This window comes from Sparus aurata, chromosome 22, assembly GCF_900880675.1.
Source record: "Sparus aurata chromosome 22, fSpaAur1.1, whole genome shotgun sequence".
Taxonomy (NCBI): Eukaryota; Metazoa; Chordata; class Actinopteri; order Spariformes; family Sparidae; genus Sparus; species Sparus aurata.
This window is the reverse complement of record NC_044208.1, coordinates 17,628,292-17,651,068: the sequence shown is the minus strand read 5'-3', so window position 1 is coordinate 17,651,068 and position 22,777 is coordinate 17,628,292. Positions and strand designations below refer to the sequence as shown.

Sequence of the window (22,777 nt, the reverse complement as noted above, 5' to 3'; positions counted from 1 at the left end):
AAGAAGATTATTCATGAGTCTTTGAGCTAAACCCTATACAATGCATATCTTTTAAGGAGTAGTTAAAATTTTTGAAAAATGTGCTCACTTGTTTCCTTAACAGTGTTAGATGACAAAATACTCTAACCCTCCAGTCAGTAGATGGTTGGCTTAGCTTAGACGCAAGACTGGAAATAAGGGAGAAACAGCTTCCCTGGCTTAGATTCCCTGAATTGACTGTTCCTGTCCAATACATTTTACTTTTATAGATTTCAGTGCCGATTTAGCTAATCTTTTTGTGTCCCTAGGTTGTAGATTTGGAGCAGGGTGTTCTTATGAACCAGGACGGACAAGTTCTCCAGGACTCTCAGGGCAAACCCAAGAGAGTTGTCCTTGGAGAGGATGGACGCACGATTTTTGGTGATATGCTTCATTCAATCTTACATGACATTTCAACATAAATTATTCAGCTTGAATACTTGTAAAAGAAAATACTTTAATCATAATGACTGCTAGCTTTCTGTTCAAGACAAAGTCAAGAATATTCTGTTTCCCCTCTTCCTTGCTCCACTGACCACCAGACCTTATGGGCAGTCCTCTGGTAAACCAAGACGGTATGGCTCTGTTTGGCCACGGCAGAGATAGCCGGCCTGTGGTAAACCCCAAAGACAAGGTCCTCATGGTTGGAGGGAAACCTGTTCTTGGCTTGGACCTTCCTCACCTCAGGACGACCACCACAACCACCACAACCACCACCACCACCACCCTGGCTCCTACCACCACACCTGAACCCACCACAACTGAATGGTTCATAGAGGAGTCTACCACTGCACTACCATTCCCAACCTGTCCACCCGGAACCTTCTCCAAAACAGATGAATATGGGTATCCAGTGCTTGACCCAGAGGGAATACTGGACTGTTATCCAGAGGGTGAGTCTTTGAGGGAGTACTTAATGTTCATCATAACACACTGCAGACAGCATTTAGAAAATATTGATCTAAATGCAGATTTTTTTGCTCGAGGGATGAAACAAAATACTGCATGGCCCCAGTTTGCAATGTTACTTAGTACATAGCTTTTCCACAGAACATCAGTCAAGTTAAATGAAACGTTTTAGTGCCAGAATAATGAACATAAATAAGTATGACTTCACTAAATCTCTCAGTTGATTTGTTTGTCATATCCATCTAGGCCAAGGCCACGAGTGTTTCCTGTCTATACCCACAGAGTCCTATAACTCTATAACTGTGTCTGTCATAACTGTGTGATCTGGTCAGTGTGTGTGTGTGTGTGTGTGTAGATGTGTGTGTCTACGTGAGACCACAGGAATCACATGCAAGTTTCCACATCTGGGGCCTGGCTGTGGTCAGAGTACTGCTGGTTTAAACACACTTCGGGCTGTCAGTTGCACACTGCCATTAGCATTATCGCACAGAGACAATAAAAGAAACTTAATTACACACAGGCATAACTGAATAAATCATTTATATTATAGTTGTTACTTTAAAATAATTAAATATACTTAAGGGAACTTTTAACTAGTTTTGAAATAGTCTCAATCTAATACTGATGCCTCTGACCTACATAAGCAAACAAGATCATCACCAAGAAGACTGGCCATTTTATATACAGTCGATATTCTTTCAGATCCAAAAATTAGCAGCAGCATATACTGATAACAATTTATGCTGGCCTTGTTAAAATTCCCATGAAATGGCTAACAGAGGGCTATTTGCTTTGGCATGGTTACATGTTTCCTGTAAAAACAGGGGGCAGCCAATAGCACCGAATGTACATTACCCCCCTCTCAACCCCCAAACATTGAGTTGCTGACACTGACTCTTCATGGACTGGCAGCTTCCTGTGAACACACCTCTGGTCCAGAGGTGTTCATGGAAAAGTTGCTGGTTATCAGTATGTTTGATAGCAGTTACTTTAGCGACAAGTAAAGCTATCTGTTCAGAGTTTCTCAAGGCAGAGCAGCCCAAGGGAAAATTTTCCCCATAAAACATGACCCAGTTTCACGTAAATCACTGAATACATTTCTTAACTTGTGTATTTCTTTTGTATTTCTACAAGTTATTTAGTTCAGATTGATGTATTAGCTCATCGCAATGCATCCTGCAAACAGCTGTGTTTCAAAAAAGAAAAAATACAATCCAAATCCAAAGTAGGTTTTTTTGTTTTTTGTCACTTTCAAAACAAATGCATGCACTAGCCAGATCAAGAACTTTATGGCAGGAGTTGGTAGAGCTCATACTGCTTTTGTCCACAGGTGGCACCAGAATTAAGACATAATAAAATTTATTTGCAGCTCTTTTAAACTGAACTAATCTTTTTAGTGTGTTCATCCTGCAAATATTTATTTTACTCTTTGAAGCTCTTTGAGAATAAACACAGAGATACTGATTCACAACAATTCCTTGTTATAATGAGTAAACTTTCCCTGAACAAACAAAAACTATGACAGTTTTTTCTCACTGCGGCCTCACTGCACTGGACGATGCAAACCTCAAAACACAGTCCAGCAAATCTGAAAGCTGGAAAGATGTTTTGTGGTGAAGTCTAGAGACAGTGGGGACAAAAGATTTTACAACACTTTTTTCACTCAATTATTACACACTGGCCATATGTTCAGGTAGGTTTGTGTATATATGGATGTGTGAGTGTACACGTCTATATGTTTATGTTTACGTAGTCATGTGAGATTGATGCTACAGCTTGTTCTACTTCTCTGACAGAGGAATCCTCAGGGATGGAAATGGACCACATGGTTACAGTGACCATGGTGCCTGATGCTTTAGCTCTTGAGAAAGGTATTGGCTGAGTTTGGCTTCAGACCGACCTACCGCCACTGGGCTGGGATGGACTCAACTGCACTATATGCTCTTTGTTTGTCAACTGTGTGCTGCACTGTTTGTTAATTGTCTGTTTATCTGTCAGTGGATCTCTTTGCAAGCTCTTCCTGTTTGCTTTGCCTGTGGTCCTTGCTTTGTTTCTCTTCTCATTTGTTTGTTTGGCTCGGTTTTGGTTCATTGCTGGGTTTTGGGAAATTTTCCATTATGGGCTGTTTTTAATAACTTTTATTCCAAAAACGGAGCCCATAGTGCACGTGAACTGCATTACTAAGCTGAAGAGAATGCCCTGGCATATGTATTTACTATTTGTAACATTGTTTTGTAATACAATAGATGAAGACAGGCTTCAGCCAAACGCAGAGTTGAATCAAAACTGCAGTGTTTGGTTGATGTGAGATTTGAACTATGTAGTTTCACTACAGGTGTTTGGATCTCTGGAGGAATCTGTTGCATGTGAGCAGTGTTCAACAATTTCTTTCCTCTTTTGGTTTTGCCGGAAAAGACACATTGAGCACCGCAATATTTTCTTAGCATTTCCCTGCCATGGCTCAAAGCTGGTTGCATGTGTGTGGACCATGATGTAATGCCAAGGTCCACTGATGCGGCACAGAAAAAAACTGATGAAAACTAATTGGATTTCACCCACCGAATCCCTTCACAGTTGTCAGCCTTGGAGAGTTGTGAAGTAGTCGTTGTCTTCAAGCCCCCCTCCCATGGAAAAAATGGGTAGCAAAACATTACATAAGAATGAAGCTTTGGGTGTTTCGGGGGAAAAAGGGGGTTACTTTCAAAGTGAGCTCCCACATCTGCTGACAATTAATTAAATCAGTTTGACACTCTTATTACATGGATCACGGTGCCAATTAGGAAGGATTAATGAAACACAGCAGCATGTTGTTGAGTCAGGATGTAAATAATATACATCTGATTAAATCAAAACACATGTGTTGTTGCCAGATGAGCTTTTTGTCCGGACCACCATGCCACCCGCAACTACCACTACCGCCACGACCACCACCACCACCACAGAGATCCCTGCTCCAGCGCCAGAAACCAGACACAACAACAGAGGCCCCTCATCAGAGTATGACCTCAGTGGGAAGAAGAGATTCACAGGTAGACAATGAAAGAAATAAGTGCATGTTCATGTAGATTTACTCTTGCATAATACCTAAGTATTTTTTTTTTGCCTAAACCTAACCAAATAGTTTTTGTTTGCCTTACCCTAACCAAGTAGGGTAAGGTGTAAACCTAACCAAACCGCAACCATTTGATAGCAATAATAACAGCCTAAAAGTCATAATACGTCAAACTATATGAACTGTTTGTCAGCAATCTTTATTTTGAAAGTGTAAATCGAAAATTGCACATCACACAGTGTTGCTAACTTGACCACAGAGCCCTTCCTGTCCAAATCTGACGCTAGAGGGCACGGTAGAGGATCTTATTTTGAAGCTTAAGACCACTGACCGATGTGCGGTATTTGATGAGTTGGGAGTGAGAACATATTGCTGGAAAAAGGCAGGCACTGCAACACTTTGCTGGCGATTGGTTGAATCAATGGTCCATCACGGGCAAACTTTAACCATTACTGGTTGGATCAGCAGGAGAGCACTACCACCTGCGAGGCCAGGTGTTGAATTAACTGAATCAGTTTTTAATATCAAATTCCCATTTTGCATGATGGATTTTCAAAATGGAACTTAACCTCCTCAGATGTAAAGTTTTATACTTTCAAGGGATGTATGAAAAAAAACTTTTTCGTCCCTCACAAGAAGCAGGAGATTAAAACTTGTTATAGGTTTCTGTCAGTATATTTTAGTGCACATGCCAGAGAAAGACGCATATTATCTTTATCTGACATGCATGATAAATAGCATTATTGCTGAGAAAACCAAAGAGCATGACTGATTGAGCATGCCTGGCCTCTGAGTATACACTATTTTTTTTTTGTGTCCCTGGTCATGAGTTTGTGCTGAGGGTCTCTCAGCGCTGTAAATAATGGTAGGCTGATGGGAGTTCTGTTTTGTTTTGTGGCGGGGTAATACTGCCGGACCTCCCTCTTGGTTTCTTCAGCAATACTTCGTAAGTATATGACCTTGTCAGACTTTAGATGTAGGTGTCAATGAAGCTACAGTGGTGTTCAATGTAAGCTCAAACTACTAAGATCTCAACATCTAATTTGCGAAATTTGCACATGAAAATATGAATTTATCACTTTGTGGAAAATGGATTCAAATCTGTTCCATCCAACCGTTATTGGATCATAATAATAAAGTTCACTGAGGACACGTTGTTCAGAGTCTCCAGACTTGATCCCAGTAAACTTCGGCCCCCTGCTTTCTTTTTACTGATCCTGTGTGCTTATTTTGGCCTCTCATTCACCATCACCTCATCTGGTTGCACAAACAGACCACAATATTCTCCTGACAGAAATAAATACAACATCTACTTGACTCCAACCCTCTAAAAATAACGAGATGTCAGAGGTCCTTTTAATATTGGCTTGTTTAACGACTGTACTTTCTTGTCATGATTCAGCTGTAAATAATTGTGAAGACACCACAACTACATACTTTTAGCAGCATTTTACTCCACAGACAAAAAATACTAAGTACTTATTGTATACCTTTGAAAGTTCTTACTGTTAATGTAGTTGGAACAAAAGTATAAGGTATAAAAATTGATGATTATTATATTGCTCATGTGCAGTCTTAAATTCTACTTTTTGAGCATGATTGAAAATATATATATTTCAACTGAGATGGCACTTAGCCCATCTTCTCCACTGGTAGGGCACTCTAGAGGGTATTTTATCATGTTTTATCTACCATAGGGGCACTTTCATGGCATATTTTTGAACATGGGGCACCATTGTTCTGAGATGGTTATTGTTCAGTTAAAATATCAAACCATGATATTTCAGATTAGAACTAAATATAACCCTAAAGCAAGCTAAGTTTTTTGTACAGTGGATTATCTTGCTTATATCGTGGCCATTTACCCAAAACCATGTTGTAAAAAAGTTTATATTTTCTTTTGAGACTGTCTTTGCAAACCTAGCTATAAACCTTACCCTTCGTTTTTCAGTAGCAAGTTAGAAAAGCCATAGCCTTGTAATAGCTGAAATGACTTCTCCCTACGAGTATTAAGAGGATTTAATATAAATAGCTTGTATGAAAACAATGGTCACAATTGATGCCATGGAAGCTGAGATATCCTGACTTTTATTGGCCAGGATGGGTCAAGTTCCAAAAACACTGGATAGTACTATTCCAATAGTGCGACTCACGCCAAGACACACAACAAATGACTCATGAGTATTTTTTTCAGACTTGACAAAACTCCTTCCAGAGCCACAGTCAATTGAGTTTGACGTATAAAAATTGGTGGAGTGTTTAGAATAAAGGGCAGATTCAGGTCAATCATTATCATCCTGATTCTGGACGTGAATTATCCTGTTGCTGGTGCGATGATATGGATCCCCCTCCCTTTCACTCATCGACAGATTCAGAGCAACTTGTCACAGTCATTTATGTTGATATTTGTGAGAAACCTTTTAAAAGGGAAGATTTACAGCTATGTCTTTATCAGTGCAAGACAGCACTATCGGTATAATCTGCTCCGGAGGCAAACAGCAGAACGATAACATGACTTACCCTGGACCCCATTTATCTTGGTAAACAACGAATATCTCATGATTGCACACCTCTCATAGAGCCATCTGAAAGCCATCACTCTCCGTGAGATTGAAAAAAATGGCAGGAGGAGGAAAGCAGTGGAAATCATAAAAGTTAAGGGTGCTGACCTCAGCACAGAACGAAGGCTGTGCTGGCTCAATGCAGAGACATCCTCTTTCCTATTTATGAGTTTCAATATATTTTAGGTCCACTTCAGCAGCCTTTGCATGAACTGTCTGACAGAGACTTCCCCTTTGTCTCTTTATCTGTCCACGCCAGGCATGTTTAGATGAATCTAGCCCGAGGCAGACATGTGACAAAAAGTATTAACTAATAATTCTTTGCAGTTGTTTGAATCCGCTTTACAGGAAGATCCAGATGGATGGGGTTTGCCACATTGGACTAGAAAATGAGTACCAGCATGTTTGGACTATTACGATGCTAATTTATGCCGTACCAGACATTAGAGATGGCATTATGTGAACTGTCCTGATGCTGTTTCGAAGTGACATTTGATCACGTCTGGCACACACGCGCCACTTTTCATCAGTGTTTTTGGAATTGGTTATTTTTTTAAAAAGCAGACGAAGACAGTGTGTTTCTGAGGCGACGCACGTTTAGTGTTGAGCAAAGCAAAACATCTGGATCTTCTGTACGGCTCCTGGATATGTGGATGCAGCCTTACAAGCACCCTGTGTATAGACAGACACATAAATCTGCTCACCTTGACGACAGATCAAGTATTTCGGTGTATGAATGTGTAATACATAAGCCATATGCCTGCGTATACACATACAGAAGGAGCTTGTAACAGCCTTAATCCGCTCAGCCTCACAGGCTGTTGATGTGAAGATACTGACACGCGTTATACTCTTGGCCCGCGCAGAGGGCCAATCATCTGGGGTGGTGGGAGCGATTCCAGGCTCCAGCGGCTCCCTCCAAATCCAAGTCAGACTAGGAATTGTGGGATATCTGAAGTATTCACAGCTGTAGGTCCAGCTGGCATTTCCAGAGCCATTGAAAAGCAACAAAAAAAGATGGATTGGGGAGGAGAGGAATCAAAGGGAAGATAGGGAATGGTCATCTGAGTGACCAAGCTTACTTTGGATTGTATGATATGGCAAAGTAGTACCTATCAAATTTAGTTTTTTTTTATATAAATAAAAGAAGATAAAAAATTGAATTTAATTATCAGAAAATGATGTAGTTCTGAACTGCTTAACCATCACTTGTTCCTGCCATCAGCTCCCTATGTGGACTACATCCGAAAGGACCCGGGTGCTCCGTGCTCCTTGACGGAGGCTCTGGAGTTTCTTCAGGTCGACGTCCTGGAAGACCTGATAGAGAAGGAGAGCCTGGCAGCCAATCAGAAGCAACCTCCCAAAAACAAGCCTCATAACTTTACCGTGGTTGCTATGGAGGGCTGCCACTCATTCATCATCCTGGACTGGGCCCGCCCACTGAAGGACGACATGGTGTCAGGTAAGAAATTATTAAGTAATTGTAAATAGAAGCAAAACGATGGTGATGATAACATGTTGACATCCAAAGTTTGACATCTGGGAAGCACTGTCGACCCACTTTGACTGCGTGAACACCGGGCATCACTGTTGTAAACACAGTGTCCACCTCTCCTTGTCCCGCTGTCAGACTAGAACACAGTCTGTCCATCAATGCAACATTTTAATCTGAGATGTTGTGGTGGAGACGGGTCCCTGTTGGCACAACAGTTTCTTATTGCACATTGTTTGGCAAGCCTGAGTCCCATTTGTCCATGTCCTTTTCCTGAGACCGGACATTAGCAAGGAGCAGCCTTAAACCATGTTGGATGAGCATGGCTCTTTTTCCGACTCTTCCTTTCTTCCCCGGAGCAGTCCGGCTGGCCAGGATGGTCAAAACATGATGGTGACAGACTTAATATCTGTATTGGTATTTGATTAGTAGGGGTGGTTAATCGGCCCAATTTCCCGATTCGATTCAATTCCGATTATTGAAGTCTCGATTCGATTACAAATCGATTTTCGATTATTAACGATTATCGATTCAATTTTCAATTATTAACGATTATTGATCTTCCATTTAACATCAGTCAGCTGCTGAATTATTTTACTTATCTTTCGAGTAACACCTCACTGCACCTTCAATATTGTATAGTGTAACTGTAATATCAAAATTATTATTTTTTAATTTGTTTTAAATGTAGTGTTTCACTGTTAAAAGAAAGCTGCCAAGCTCAGCAGCCGGACTCATGTTAGAAGCATTGTTGGTGACGAGAACCAGGTCGTGTTTATCTATTCTCCACTCGCCTGCCATTGCTTTGAGAAACTCACACATATTTGCGCTTGTGTGGCTATCATCCATAGCTTTCGTCTGAAGTACGTAGGACATTAGCTTCCATTAACTGCTGACAAAATGAGTTGTAACGGTCACATATGAGACAGTAGCTCTGGATGTCCAGGCATCGCACGTTATTGCTACCCTGTGTGCAGAGTTGAGGGACACTTGCACAGAAAGGTTTGTCTCCTTGTAAAGATTTGGAATCGATTTAAGTGTGAAAAAGCTCCGGGATGGAATAACATATCTTGGCTCCAGACTGTGGACCATGTAGCGGAAGCCAGTAAGAGGAGTACTCCAGTTTGTATTACTATTTCAAAACCAAAAAAAAAAAATATATATTATTATTATTTTTATTTTTTTAAATCGATTTTTGGAAATTTGATAATCGAATCATAATCGTCAATATTATAATCGCGATTAATCAATAATCGATTTTTTTCACCACCTCTATTGATTAGTATATCTTTGTGATCGTACTCCAAAAATATTTACATTAACATTTACGTTTAGGTCAATTAGCAGACGCTTTTGTCCAAAGCGACTTACAATAAGTAAATTTTTCTCACAAGAAAGAAATTAAAGCATATCACCGTGGATAAAGTAAGAATGAAATAACTGAAACAATTTTCCAGCCCTCGTCTGAACATCATTGCTGCTATGAATCAATATCACATTTTTAAATATATGCGTGACTTATATTTCAAAGGCAGTTATCCAGCTGGGTGCGTTGTTGTGAGCTGTGATTTTGGAGCACTGCTGGTGTTTTTTTGGCTGGATTAAGGTGACGGGGTGACTTGCTGACAGTCTTGCCTTTTGTGGTCCGCACAACTGGACCCATGAAATAGACATATAGATAGACTCGCTAGTTATACTGGCTAGATGCCCCTCTTTGGGGCCAACTAGCTTCCACAGGCGGTGAGTTAGCCTAGCATGATTAATTCAACTTTCTGAATGAAATACAAACTTAAAATAACAATCAATAATGTGGAATATTGCAATGAATTACATGTCTTAAATCACTAACAGTAGATAACAAACTCTGTTCTCTTGTTCACAGTTTGAAAAAATGTCCTGTATCAACATTCATAAAAAGACACAGGGCTAAAGCTTTCTCTCTAGAAGCTGAGACGCTGTTCCTTATAAAATAACATTAGTATATTTGCCTTCACATACGAGGAAGCAATAAAGTTAAACTCGGATTTATCATGTCAGCATTTCTTCAGCAGACTATTACTACATAAGATTGTGATTCGGTTTCATCACCCTTTCATCTGTTTTTATTTAGGATATGCCTTTAATATGTTACCAGCATCTCTCGTGACTCAGATTTTAAGAACTCGCTCCAGAAGTTTATTGTGAATAAATCATGAAAAAAACAGACTGTACTCAGTCTCAGAGTTTCTCAGGGAAAAACCAAAGCTCATTTGACCCGAGAAAGTGACACATGGAAAAAAAAAGGGGGACGGAGAAGAGACTGAAGATAAGAGCCGACTGCATGAGACGTGGTGGACTATCAGAGGTAGCAGTCTAGCCAGCCAGTGAGGCAGTGTGTTGTCTTTGGCAGTGAAACACAAGCTCCTGGTCACGCTGTGGGCTGGTCCGTACTCTGATGCGTAAAACAGATAGATGGTTTGTACTGTCACTGGTGTTTTCTTCCTCTCTTTCTTTCCATCTGTTTGTGTTTACGCTCTGCTCACACATTATCTAGACAGTTTCTGTATAACTCTGCCTGGACATTTTTGCACCTAATCACAATTGTTTCCCACTTCACATATTTTCCCTGTGATTTTCTTTTATCTTGAGACCAGGTTGCATTCCAGAAATTAATTTATTTAAGTGTTGAGTGATAAATTAGCCTTAAACTTTTCTTTTCTTTTGACTTTTTTGTGTGAATTCCTCCATAATCTGAAATACTGTTGTACTGCAAAGACATTTGCTGTAAATACAGCAGACATCTGACTGATCCATGCACATATGCAGGTACAGTTCACACATGCAGATCCAATCACAAGCGCTGTTTTAGTTATCAGGGAGCGTTTGCACAGCCATGTCTTACGAGTTACGGGTCATGGCTCTCAAAACAAGTGGATGGAAACAGCTGCGGGCAAGTGGACTCAAGAGATGAAGGACATCATAACCCAACTTCTGGTTCCATTTACTCTGATTCATTGAGGAACTTCTTTGGGCAAAGCACGCACATTATTCACTGAGTATTTTAAGTGTTGAATTTGGCTTAAAGTACCAGCTTCTTGGGAAATGTTTAATACGTTTATATTTAAAGCTGGAAAAGATAGGGTACAGCGGCAGATGGTAAAGGCAAGAGTCTAAATACTACCCTCTCTGTCAAACCATCAGTTAATGCAGAAAAAGAAGGAACGAAAAACCAAAAGCCAAAAAACAAAGTAGCAAGTATTCACTCCTCTCCTGTCAGCAGCCAGCTGTGTTGGTGCAGCTCCAGTAAAAACTGAAACTCAGACTCAAAAAGTCCAATAGAAACAGTTGGTAGTTTGATGTGCGCCGAAGCCGGCCTCCATACTTCTGACATGAGTGATGACGAGCCACGTGACCTGAGGTTGCCTGCCGGATTCTAAGGATTAGTCTGCGTGACAGAGAAAGGAGAAGAAAACAGACAGAGATGCAGGCAGGTTGGAGGACAGTCAGCATCAATTATTGAAGTGCCAGGGCTGCAGTTTTCCCTCACAGATAAATATACATATGGAAGACCACCTACGCAAAAAAGAATTGAATGTTGATACTTTTTAAGTCCAGCGTTGATAAAGAAAAATAAGTTGCACTGGCTTTAGACGGATTTAGAGAGAGTCAGACTCGAGTGGATCACATTCCACTAGAGAGCCAAAGTCACGTCCCTTCCGGTGGACCACCATGAGAAATAATGTGTATGGTAGTTATGCTGTTGTTTTAGTGCTAAGCTATGCTATATCTCCAGGTAGTAGCATAGATTTACTACATTAACACAGTCGAAGTCAGAGGTCGGAATTTCCTTGTTGCAATTTCCAACTTCCAACTAACAAAAATACTGGCGGACTATAACAAATGTTAAGGTTTTTTTGGCAAGTGCGCACACTATTGAACCCTCAGTATTGTAGCTAATCTAAACAAAATAGAGGGAAAACGAGACGTGAGGTAACAGATGCCATTACACATTTTATTTTACGGCACTTTTATATCCAGAAATGTATCTGAATATTCCATTCACTAGCCTAAAACAAATACTGTAGTCTACAAATACATGCAAACCATTCCACAAGGTATTAGACAACTGTTCCCGCGTGAAGTGGGAGTAAATAGAAATTATGGCAATTCACGCTCGGAGTGGTCTCGAATGCAGCATTACCTTACAGATATGAGAGTGGTATCAATTGCCTCAGCTGACTCTTATGTCAGAGTCTCAAAATATTGAGTTAGTTTTTTAATGTTAAATCTCATTTCACTTAAAAACTTGACACAAACATGTATCTGCTGGTATCTGCTACAGTACTTCTAAAAGCTCTGACCTTTATTTTGGATTGTTCCCTGCAGGCTACATGGTCTACAGTGCTTCATATGATGATGTCCTCAACAACAGATGGTCCTCTAGAGCCTCCAGTGGGACCCACCTGCCTGTGGAGAACCTCAAACCCAACTCTAGGTAATACATTGGCACCTGCTTTGTGTTTATATTATTGTGTATGCATGGGTATTGTACATATGCTTGAAGAGAGGCTTAGTGATTTGCGGTATCATCTCACACATGGGAGTCATAGAGGAAAAGAACCTGAACCTACAAACAAAGATTTGCTAAGTTGCCAGATCTCTTGCCCTGATCTGCATGTAATGTTTAGTATCAGGTTGCTGCCTCGAGTGCAGGTGCCTGGCTGTGGCTCGAGACTGTTTATTTCCGTTTGGGAGTGTTTATATCATTATCCCATCATCGCATAATGCACAGAATATGCAGCTCGTCTGGATGTTTGTGTATGACTTCATGTATGAATGCTCATGTGTATGTTGGTCTTTTCCCATGTTTATGTAGGAGTGCGTTGCCTATTGTGATATCAAACCAAGCTGACATTGATCAGAGCAGCGTGTGAGTTTGAGTTTGAAGCAAATCAGTTAGGCTCAATGGAGGCAGGTTTTGATCCACACCAAGATGTGACGCGCTGTCAAACTCTGTTGAGATGGTGGAAAATTCAGTGGAACGTAAATACAGCACGTTATCTAACACTTAAACACCATCTATTCAGTCTGTTTCGGTTATTAAAGCATGTTTCCACAACCTTGTCGTACTAGACAGTCACGGTTTTCAAAATAAATACATGGAAACAGCCCTTAGCACATGGACCCAAGGGAGGACAGGATTTCTTTCCATTAAACCTATTTCTTGTTCCATCTGTGCATGACGCAGTTTTCTTGTAAGTTGTAAGTTTGATTGATGCAGAGAAAGTTTAAAGTGCTCTCGCCTCTCAGCAGTTGCACAGTTTCAACAGTTTTACATTGGGCTAATGGATCAAAATAGGCACATGTGCATTTATTTTATCATTTACTCAACTAGAGCAGATTATATGGTCTAATGAAATCAAACATGTGTGATGTTTATGCTTTAAAATCTGGATGATTGCATCAGTACTCTCTGATCTGGACCACAACAACCAATGAGAAAGGCATCAAGGAGCAGCTGATGGTGCTGCCAAGCAACAGTAATCATTGTAGCCTTTGAGGCTAACGTTAGCTAGCATACTATTGATGGAATTAAAGTAGCATTTTACCTCTAGTTCTTGCTAAGGAATAGAAAATCTGTGTCGACCACATCATCTATCTCATCCAGACTCGTTTAACCTGCTGCTTTTGTTATTTTCCATTGTCGCACTATGCTAATCTCCATTTTGTACTGTAGCCCTTAAAAGCTAAAGTAGTATACTGTTGATAGAAACTTAAAATCTCACTTCCAGTTCTCGCTGAAGAAAAGTAAACCCATGTTGACTGGGGCTGATACCAATGTTGTGTCCTAGCCCAGCCCTTGAATCTAACGTTAGCTATATACCACTGTTGAGAAACACATACAATCTCACCTCCAGTTCTTGCTGAATAATGGAAAACCCATGGTTACCCACTCATGCAGACTTGTTTTTCACCGAAACACATAATTACAGAAAGTTGTTAAACCATGCTAATCTCCATTGTAGCCCTTCTGGCTAACGTCAGCTAGCATACCACTGTTGACAGAAACCTAAAATATCAAGAAGCCAGCTGAATAAATGCAAGACACAAAGGTGAAATAGCTAGCATGACACGCAAGTAATGAGTCAGTCAAAGTCTTTATGGAAGTGTAAACTGTTAACAGGCCACACACAGTTAGAATGAGCTGTAGTTATATACGTACAAGCAGTGTATATTAATCTGACACTTCAAAGATCTGTTGTACAACTGAGATGAGAGATGAAGGTCATGTTTTTTCTTCTGTGACATGTTACCAACCAGATACTGTCAAAACTGTCTCGATGTGGCTGTTCCACATCTGGTACTCCATTAAAATTTATTTATGCATTCTTTTTTAGCAAGTAATCTAACCATGGGAGAAAAACTGTTTCAGATGTGCGAGTGCATCAGGATCGAAACTATCCTCTTGCCTGATATAAAAGCACGAATCTGCTTGAGGTGTTATGATAGGTGTCACATTTTAGAGAGTAGGAGGCCAAACACCTGCTGCTGAACACAAACAGAAGAGCTGTGTGCGAGGGGTAAAGTTTTCCAGGAGCCTACAAAGAGGGTTTCCCTCCCTGGCAACCAGTTTGTATCCACGATAGTGCCTCTTCTGTGGTTACGGTTCATCCTGGGATGGTTTATGGGACACTGTTGGCATTTCCCATGCTGCAGGCTCCTTCTGGTTGCCAGAAATACTGATTTACTATAGTCCTAAATACACACACATACTGTATGTACATACACACATCTGAACAAATTACAAAATTGGGGGAGAGTTCCTGCCTCAAGTGGAGGAGTTTAAGTATCTTGGGGTCTTGTTCACGAGTGAGGGAAGAATGGAACAGGAGATTGTTCCTAGCATGTCCCGCCGGGAGGAGACCCCGAGGAAGACCCAGGACATGCTGGTGTGACTATGTCACTCAGCTGGCTTGGGAACGCCTTGGGATCCTCCCGGAAGAGCTGGAGGAAGTGTCCGGGGAGAGGGAAGTCTGGGTGTCCCTGCTCAGGCAGCTGCCCCCGCGACCCAGCCCCGGATAAGCTGACGAAAATGAAATGAAATCCCAGCCATTGTTTTAAGGTCCAGTGTGCAGGATTTGGGAAACATCTATTGGTAGAAATGGAATATAATATTCATAGTTGTGAGTTTGTTACCGTAAAATCGGTGAATTGTATTAACAAAGGCTGCGGGTCCTCTTCCACAAAGTCCTCCATGCTTCTACAGTAGCTCAGAATGGACAAATAAGTAAAAACAAATAAAGCACTGGCTCTGGAGTTTTTATCAGTTTTTAGCAGCCACTGTAGGCGAGGGTGAGGAGATGGCTGCTGCGTTTCTTGCAATCTGTAACCTCAACGCTAGATGTCAATAAATCCTACACACTGGACCTTTTATCGGCAAGCCAAAATGCAAAGTATTTCTTGATTCTATTCTGTGTGATAACGTGGGAATTTGCTGCCTTTCTTTGTCTTACATTATCGTAAAACGATTTTGTCATACTAACTTGATATCACTCTGGGCTCACTCTGACGGGCAATTTCACAATTTTGGGGTGTTTTATAGACCAAAAAATTTATCTAGATATCAATAAGATTTGACTAGCTTAGCCTGCAGATGCAATTCCAGACACTTATCCTGTGTGCATGAAGAAAATAAACTGACAAGTACCAGAAGTGTTGGGTTTATTTATTTTTTTTGTCATAGATCCTTTATTGATTTGTTTGGAAAGAGGGGTCACTCTGGACAGATTTGAGAAACCAAACTTTGCAACTCTGTTTATTTCTGAATCTTCAAAGGACAGTTTATTTGTTTGATTGTTTTAAAACTCTGGAATCTTTATATTGGTGCGAATCATTTGAATTCGCCCAATCCTAACCTGTAAACATCACCAAAATGAAGTCAAGCTGCTGTCTAAAGAAGTGGACTGGAAAATGCCAGTGATAGTTGTCAGGGCATAAATACAATGATTTGTTGATCTGAACATATCCAGATGTGCTAGTCTAACAACTGTGTAACTATCAGTGCTGTTTTTTTTTTTTTTTAATCCAAACTCAAACCGAATCATGGATTTAGAGAATCGTGACACTCCCGATAGATATTCAGCTATGTCGTGAATTTGAGTCCTTGCTTCTTTCTCCTCTTCTTTTCAAACATAAACTTTATGAGTGTCAATAAAAGTCTGAATAGTTTTCAGTTAAGAATCGACATGTATGAGGCGAATTTGAGCCTGTCTTGCAGAATTATCACATAGATCTTCTTCCAAAGATAAAACAAGAAGAGCAACAGTCTAAATAAATTTTCAAATTGCTAAGCTTGGCTTGATGAAGCATCTTGTGGTCTCTTCTCTTTTTTTATATTCTGGCACATATTTTCTTCTCTCTTTTTTTTTTTTACCTTCTCCAATTTCTTCCCTCATTACATCACCTCTCTGCAGCTGCCTTGCTCTCTTTCTACTCCTTTCTCCCTCTCTGTTGATATATATTCTGGTCACTGTTGTCACGTGGCTGTGGTGATTGGTTCCAGGCCTCGTGGCGGTACGTGGTGAAAGTTTTTGGCTGGGAATCAACAGACCGTGAACTTACTGTATGTGACCTTGCAGACTTGGAGGCAAGCACAAACACATCTACAGTGGAAACGTTTGCGAACTCTCAGAGCTGTCACTCACTGCCATTGTTTTTGATGTGATGGGATTTAATAATTCCTCCAACACCCGGAGACAAGGTGAACTCACTGCTCTGCTCCGTCAAGAAAAAGCTAATGAGCTCGCAGTGACAAATTTCTCTTCTGAGGCCTCTCCTGCCATTTATCCACTCCCTCTCACCGTACATGTATCCCTGTGCTTTACTTTTTCCACCTTTCTCCTGTTTTCTGTCTTTCATCCTTATCCTCTCCTCCTATCTGTTAATCTCCACATGTCTAGATGTCTCGTTTTTCCCTCAGCACCCTTCCTCCACTCCCCCCCTCCTTCTCCCTTCAACACGAGCCAAATAGCCATTTTATTGTGCTGCGCTCACTTTGGATTCATATCAATAGAAAACAGACTACTCCTAAAGGCTGACTGAAGCATGCCCAGTCATCTGCTATGGTCATTAACATTTTCCACACCTTCATCGGGTCACAACAACACTGGCAGGATGACACTTCAACGACTGAATCTCTCATTAAATCCTCTCGCTGTGGTTCGTTTTCCTTCAGGTACTACTTCAAGGTGCAGGCCAAAAATGTGTTTGGTTTGGGACCCATCAGCGAGACGCTCACCTATGTCACCGAATCAGGTGCGTATCCTGTCAGCACCTGCGAAGATAAACTCTAGGACACCCCATTGACTGCAGTTCGACCCTCAGTCGAGCTTCTTTCTGCTGTTCTGCAGTATGCAGGCACTTAAAGAAAATGTCCTGGTGATTTTATTGCAATGCAAGTTATTCAAATACAAAACCATCTCTGCTGTAGAAGCAGACTACCAGATGTACACCGCGTTAAGGGAATTATGCGCCTTTCATTCTAAAAATCAGGTGGACCCATTATACAGTCTGTGTGCTTTTCCTCCCTCGTGACACGATCGCATTCTTTCTTTCTTTCAGACGATCCTCTTCTCATCGAAAGACCGCCTGGTAAGTCAAGGCAGCAACAACGCCTCTCTAATTCGACAAGCCATGTCCTACCGAAGCTCTCTAAAAAGAGAGAGACATCAATCGGTGAAACAACATGAGAGGATTTCAACTCCTCAACCACTCCAACCAGTGGCAGTCCTTTGATTGCTACTGTGCATAGGCAAAGGATTTAGACGACTGGCAGAGAGACATCACTCTCGCCACGTTTCCTCCCAAAGTATTTGAGTCCCAGCAGCTACTTTTCAAGGAGCCAAAAGGTTCCTTCAGCCCGTTGTTGTCTGTGTTTCTGCCACAGCCAGCGCAGTTTGTACTCGTCATTTTTCACATGACATCACACTCAGCAAGGCCTGGACTTTGTCGTATGCTTTCTTTGTATGCCCATGTCAGTGTTTTGTAGCTCAGTGAACGAAAGTAAATCATCATAACACCTAGGTTACAAGATATAAACTGAATTCGGTAGCATGTATAAAACACATGCCATCTGGCTGCCTTTGATATCAGACTATAAAAACAACAACACATGCTTAATTATGTGTATCTCCTTCTCTTCTCTGTTCCTCAGGTGGAGAACCGATCTGGGTTCCCTTCACCTTCAAGTATAACCCAGCCCACAGCAGCTGTAAGGGCAGCCAGTACGTCAAGCGGACGTGGTACAGGAAGTTTGTCGGTGTGGTTCTGTGTAACTCGCTGCGATACAAGATCTTCATGGGAGATGGCCTCAGAGGTAACGCATGACTGCGCCTTATATGACTTATTTTTGGAGATAATAAACCTTCTACTATTGAAAATATCCTAATTCTTACAAGCACTTCCCTTTTTTTTTTACCACCACAGAGCCGTTTTACAGTATAGGAGACACGCTCGGCCAGGGAGAGGACCACTGCCAGTTTGTGGACTCCTACAGGGACGGGAGGACCGGCCCGGCATACCTCTCAAATAATCTGCCCTCAGCACAAGGTAAACAAGAACACATTATACACACATTGATTGTTTGTGGCCGTGACATTTAGATCAAACCCATCATTTTTTCCATGTGATCCCGCTCCCCGTGTCCACCAGCTGTGTTGATCTTGTCAATGCTGAATACAGATGCAGGAAAACATTTAAAGGAATACTTGTTAAAGGACCCACCAGGGTTTTAGACCAAATCTCACATGCTTTCCATTACTGCAGACCATGTTCCTAGTTATAACATAACTTCTTAGCAATTACTGGTTTCAGGTCATCTCATTACATAATGACATTACTTGCTTGAGATAATTAAACCACCAAAGTGAACGTTATTTACTCGTAAACGGCAGCTTTTTAAGCCAAATGTGGTTTGTGTAGCTGAAATGGGGAGGTGTTGTGAAAACCTTCCCTTGTCGGTGTGTTCGACAACCAAGACGTCGACTATTTAACAGCAACCTTTTTCAACACAGTAAAGTTTGCCTCCTGAGTTTGATTTCCCAGAACCATTCCCTGTGAATGCATTTCTTTGAGTTTGGCTTGTAGTCAAAGGTTCAAGATGACCAAATTCTATAAATTTCCCATTGTAAACAAATCCTGCAAGAAGACCACAACTTACAATGTGCTCACTCATTCATCGATACCTTTCTTGACTATTTTCCCTGTTTGAAGCACTCAGTGTCATACTCATTGGTTCCCACTGAAGATATGTACAGTGGGGTCAAATAGACCATGAGTCAGAATTTTTGTTTTGTATTTGTTTCAAATGTGGTACTTTCTTTTTTATAATGAATAGAAGCTTTGAGTGAAGTGGTGAGAAATGTTTCATGAATTTCAGAATGTCCTTGTGCTCGGTATGTCCCCCTTTTGCTTTAATGACAGCATGCACTCAAGCTGGCATGGAAAAACCTGATGACTCACGTTGTTCCAGCATGATCTGACAGTGTTTCAAAGATTTATGTACATCTGTTGCCATTAAATTTCATTCGTCCAATTATGTCACTTTTAATGCAACGTGACTTTATAAGAACTTGACATGAAAGGTGTTGATTACGTTCAGCCACAGCCTCTCCCTACCTACGTTCGAATCGTCTGCCCCTCAAGTGGTAGCCGGTTTGTTGCTAACCTAGCAAATGTTGACGTTGCTAACGCTAGCTAACGCTTGTTAAGCTAGCTAAAAATGGGGCAGTGTAGTATGCTGGGCGGTTACTGTTGAATTATTTTCCCCACCAACTGACAACTACCAAGACAACACAGGTACCACATGATTTGTTATAATATTGGCTCACAAACCCTGTTAGAAGCTGGAAACAGCTAACAGAATTGTAATACCAATGTAAATAAAACGATCATTTTGAACCAGAACATTTTATAAACTATTAATTCACAGTGGGATTAATGATTTGTCACAGTTCATTCAATCAATATAACCTGTCATAGCAGACCTAATTATCAAACTCCAAGAAAGTATTTAGGTCTAGAATAGTTTTCATGAACCAGTAAAGTTGTACAATTTTGATCGGTCATGAAATTTTTTAAAGTGAAACTCTCTCCAAATAGCAACCGAGGCTTTATTTGTGATTGAATATGAATCAAACCTTAATGTAAATACATAATTACGACGAAAGAGGCACTTTTAAGATTTACCGTAGTTTCGTTTTTGGGCAAGCTAATTTTCAATGGGGTGCAGGGGCACTCTTGCGCTAGCATCACAATTGCTGTTTTTAAAACACTAAGAAGGCTCGACACAACATGAAGACCTAACAGGTAGGAGGTCCACCATTACTCTTCTGCCTGTTAGGTCGCACTCGGGGATCGAGTAAATCTTAAAAGTGCCTCTTTTGTAGTAATTACGCATTTACACGAAGGTTTGACTCATATTCAATCACAAATAAAGCCTTGGTTGCTTTTTGGCGAGAGTTTCACTTTTCGGCAAGTCTGTAACAGGGAACAACTGTAGCTAGCTGCCGGTAGCTCGGTTAGATGTGTTACCATTTCTTTTCTTTTTTTAAATCAGTAATTCCATAAAACAGCTGGGAACTGTAGCAAACTTTATTCAAACAGGAGGAAATGGACGAGTGCAATTGTTCAGGACAATTTTTGGCTGCAGATTAACACAAAATTGATGCCTTCCAGTATTTACAACAGCTGGATGTTATTTATTCAAAATAATCTATGGTAATGCCTATGTTCATCGTGGCTTCATTGAAGTGTTTTTAATCGTTTTTGGTGAGAAGTCTGCAGAGGAATGAACGGTGTTTGGCTTTCACACAGACAAACCGTGTTAGCATGATGAAGTAATTACGTTGTCATGGGATTTAGTGAAGAAGAAAGTAATGCAGAACATCACAAACCTCATCAATGAAGCTGTAAGAGGATCTTCAAAACAAATTGTCATTAAGAATCAAGAAGAGAAATAACTAAATGGCTGCGAACGTGTGCTGAATGATGATTATATCCAGACGCGCTCAAGCGTCCTGATTAATTTCCGTAAATGGCCATTGACTGCTTGTGTTTGTTCTTTTTCAGGATTTTATCGTGCGTACAGACAGGAGCCAGTTACATTTGGAGTTATCGGCCGGCGCACACCCCATCCATTTGTTGGCTGGTATGAATGCGGGGTACCAATCCCTGGGAAGTGGTAACAAAGGAGGAGGAGGAGACATTGTTACCAAGGGCAACCCTTCTGCATCCTGCTGCAGGCGCTTACCGTCACTGGTCCTGCCCTTAAAAACAGACTTTTGCCTGCCGCGATGAGAAAAAAGACACCACTACGAATTTATTACAGCTTCACAGAAAGAGAATATAGTACTTTAAAACAACTCAATGTATATCATTACCGTGCACTTTTTATATAAAGCAGTCTGTATATGAGGGGATAAAAGAAGCATGTGTGCGCTAGCTTAGTTTAACTCTTGTCTGAAAAAGTGTCCTTACCAACTATCCCAGAGACCGGTCCTCACCCAGTGTTATTTATCTCATCAGTAATGCACACACATGGTCAAACCTTTGACATTGGACCAAAGCACAAGCTGCAAAGCAAAACTGTAAGAATGGACACTTAAGGAGTTGTATAGGTCTGTTAATTTTCAGTTGTGAGATTTGTATTTCATAATGTAACGGCTTCCGACAGCTGCATTTTGTTTGTTTATTTGTGTGTTTAAACCATCATACTGTTTGTTTTTTACACCCTTTTGGTATCCCCCAGAATTCATTAAAAGTTACTGTGTAAGTTTTGTATGTAATATGAACAAAGAATAAAATAACCAAATATTTGCTCAGGAACTGTGGGAGATTGAATAAAGGTGCTATGGAAACCACAGCAATCCAAAAACATGAATCATATCATATTCTTCTCCGGCTGCCACGTTCTTCTCGATCAAAAAAAAATTCTGCACGTGATCCAGATCCACTTCATCAACCTAATGGAAGATCTGAGTAACCAAGAACGTTTTGGTTCAGCCAGTTGGAAACAGCAACTGTGAAAAACAGATGAAAAGTCAAAAACAACATATTGTGGATGGAAGCAGGTGAGAGGAGAGAGTGAGACAAAATGCCATGAGTAAATGTGGGCAAAGCCGTCAGCCACGTGCAGATTATTAACATGCTGCCCCATAAATATTCAAGTTGGAGTTGTAAAGCACATTTTATACATTGATTTGATTTGCCACTATATACATTTATAGAAATTAATCTTTTTTTTATTACAGCTTGCGGCCCATAGCTTGGTGTCGGTGCTTAAAGCGCTAGCATGGGTGCTTAGGATCGGTATGGATGGGGCTAGCTCATTATACAGTGGACAGTATACAGTTGCATAAAATGGAGTAAAGTACAAGTAGCGAACATTTGATCTTAAAAAAGTGCTTCAGTAAATCCACTGTCCTCACTTTGGTGATAACACCTCTGTAACTTAAGCAGGACTTTGAATGCAAGGCTTTGACTCTCACTCTCAGCACTCTTCGAAACAGGACTCACACCTGCTGTGTTACATTTGGAGAGGCGTATTGCACACATTTGTAAAACCAATCATCATTTGAATCATTTGAGAACAAGCATTAATCCAATTACCTGGTGGACTTGTAAGAATATTCTTGAAACATTTCAAAATTGAGATAAAACATCTTTGACAGAAGAGAAGACTTTTATATTTCATGCCTTAATCCACTT

At 40.7% G+C, this 22,777-nt stretch overlaps 1 protein-coding gene across 5 annotated transcripts in view; it reads left to right on the top strand.

Annotated features, from left to right (window-relative positions):
• Positions 1-21,944, top strand: part of fndc1 (fibronectin type III domain containing 1) — a 43,841-nt gene extending 21,897 nt beyond the window's left edge. For 4 of the 5 annotated variants that reach the window (XM_030405981.1, XM_030405979.1, XM_030405983.1 and 1 more), the window contains 11 exons: positions 288-399; positions 561-911; positions 2,724-2,798; positions 3,798-3,956; positions 7,766-8,002; positions 12,398-12,506; positions 17,247-17,326; positions 17,633-17,662; positions 18,225-18,386; positions 18,497-18,619; positions 21,140-21,944. In XM_030405981.1, the coding sequence (XP_030261841.1) occupies positions 288-399; positions 561-911; positions 2,724-2,798; positions 3,798-3,956; positions 7,766-8,002; positions 12,398-12,506; positions 17,247-17,326; positions 17,633-17,662; positions 18,225-18,386; positions 18,497-18,619; positions 21,140-21,255 (1,554 nt within the window). In that variant the 3' untranslated portion in view covers positions 21,256-21,944. The remainder of the gene's footprint in view (positions 1-287; positions 400-560; positions 912-2,723; positions 2,799-3,797; positions 3,957-7,765; positions 8,003-12,397; positions 12,507-17,246; positions 17,327-17,632; positions 17,663-18,224; positions 18,387-18,496; positions 18,620-21,139) is intronic. The other variant, XM_030405982.1, reaches the window with a different exon arrangement.
• The last annotated feature ends 833 nt before the right edge of the window (positions 21,945-22,777 follow it).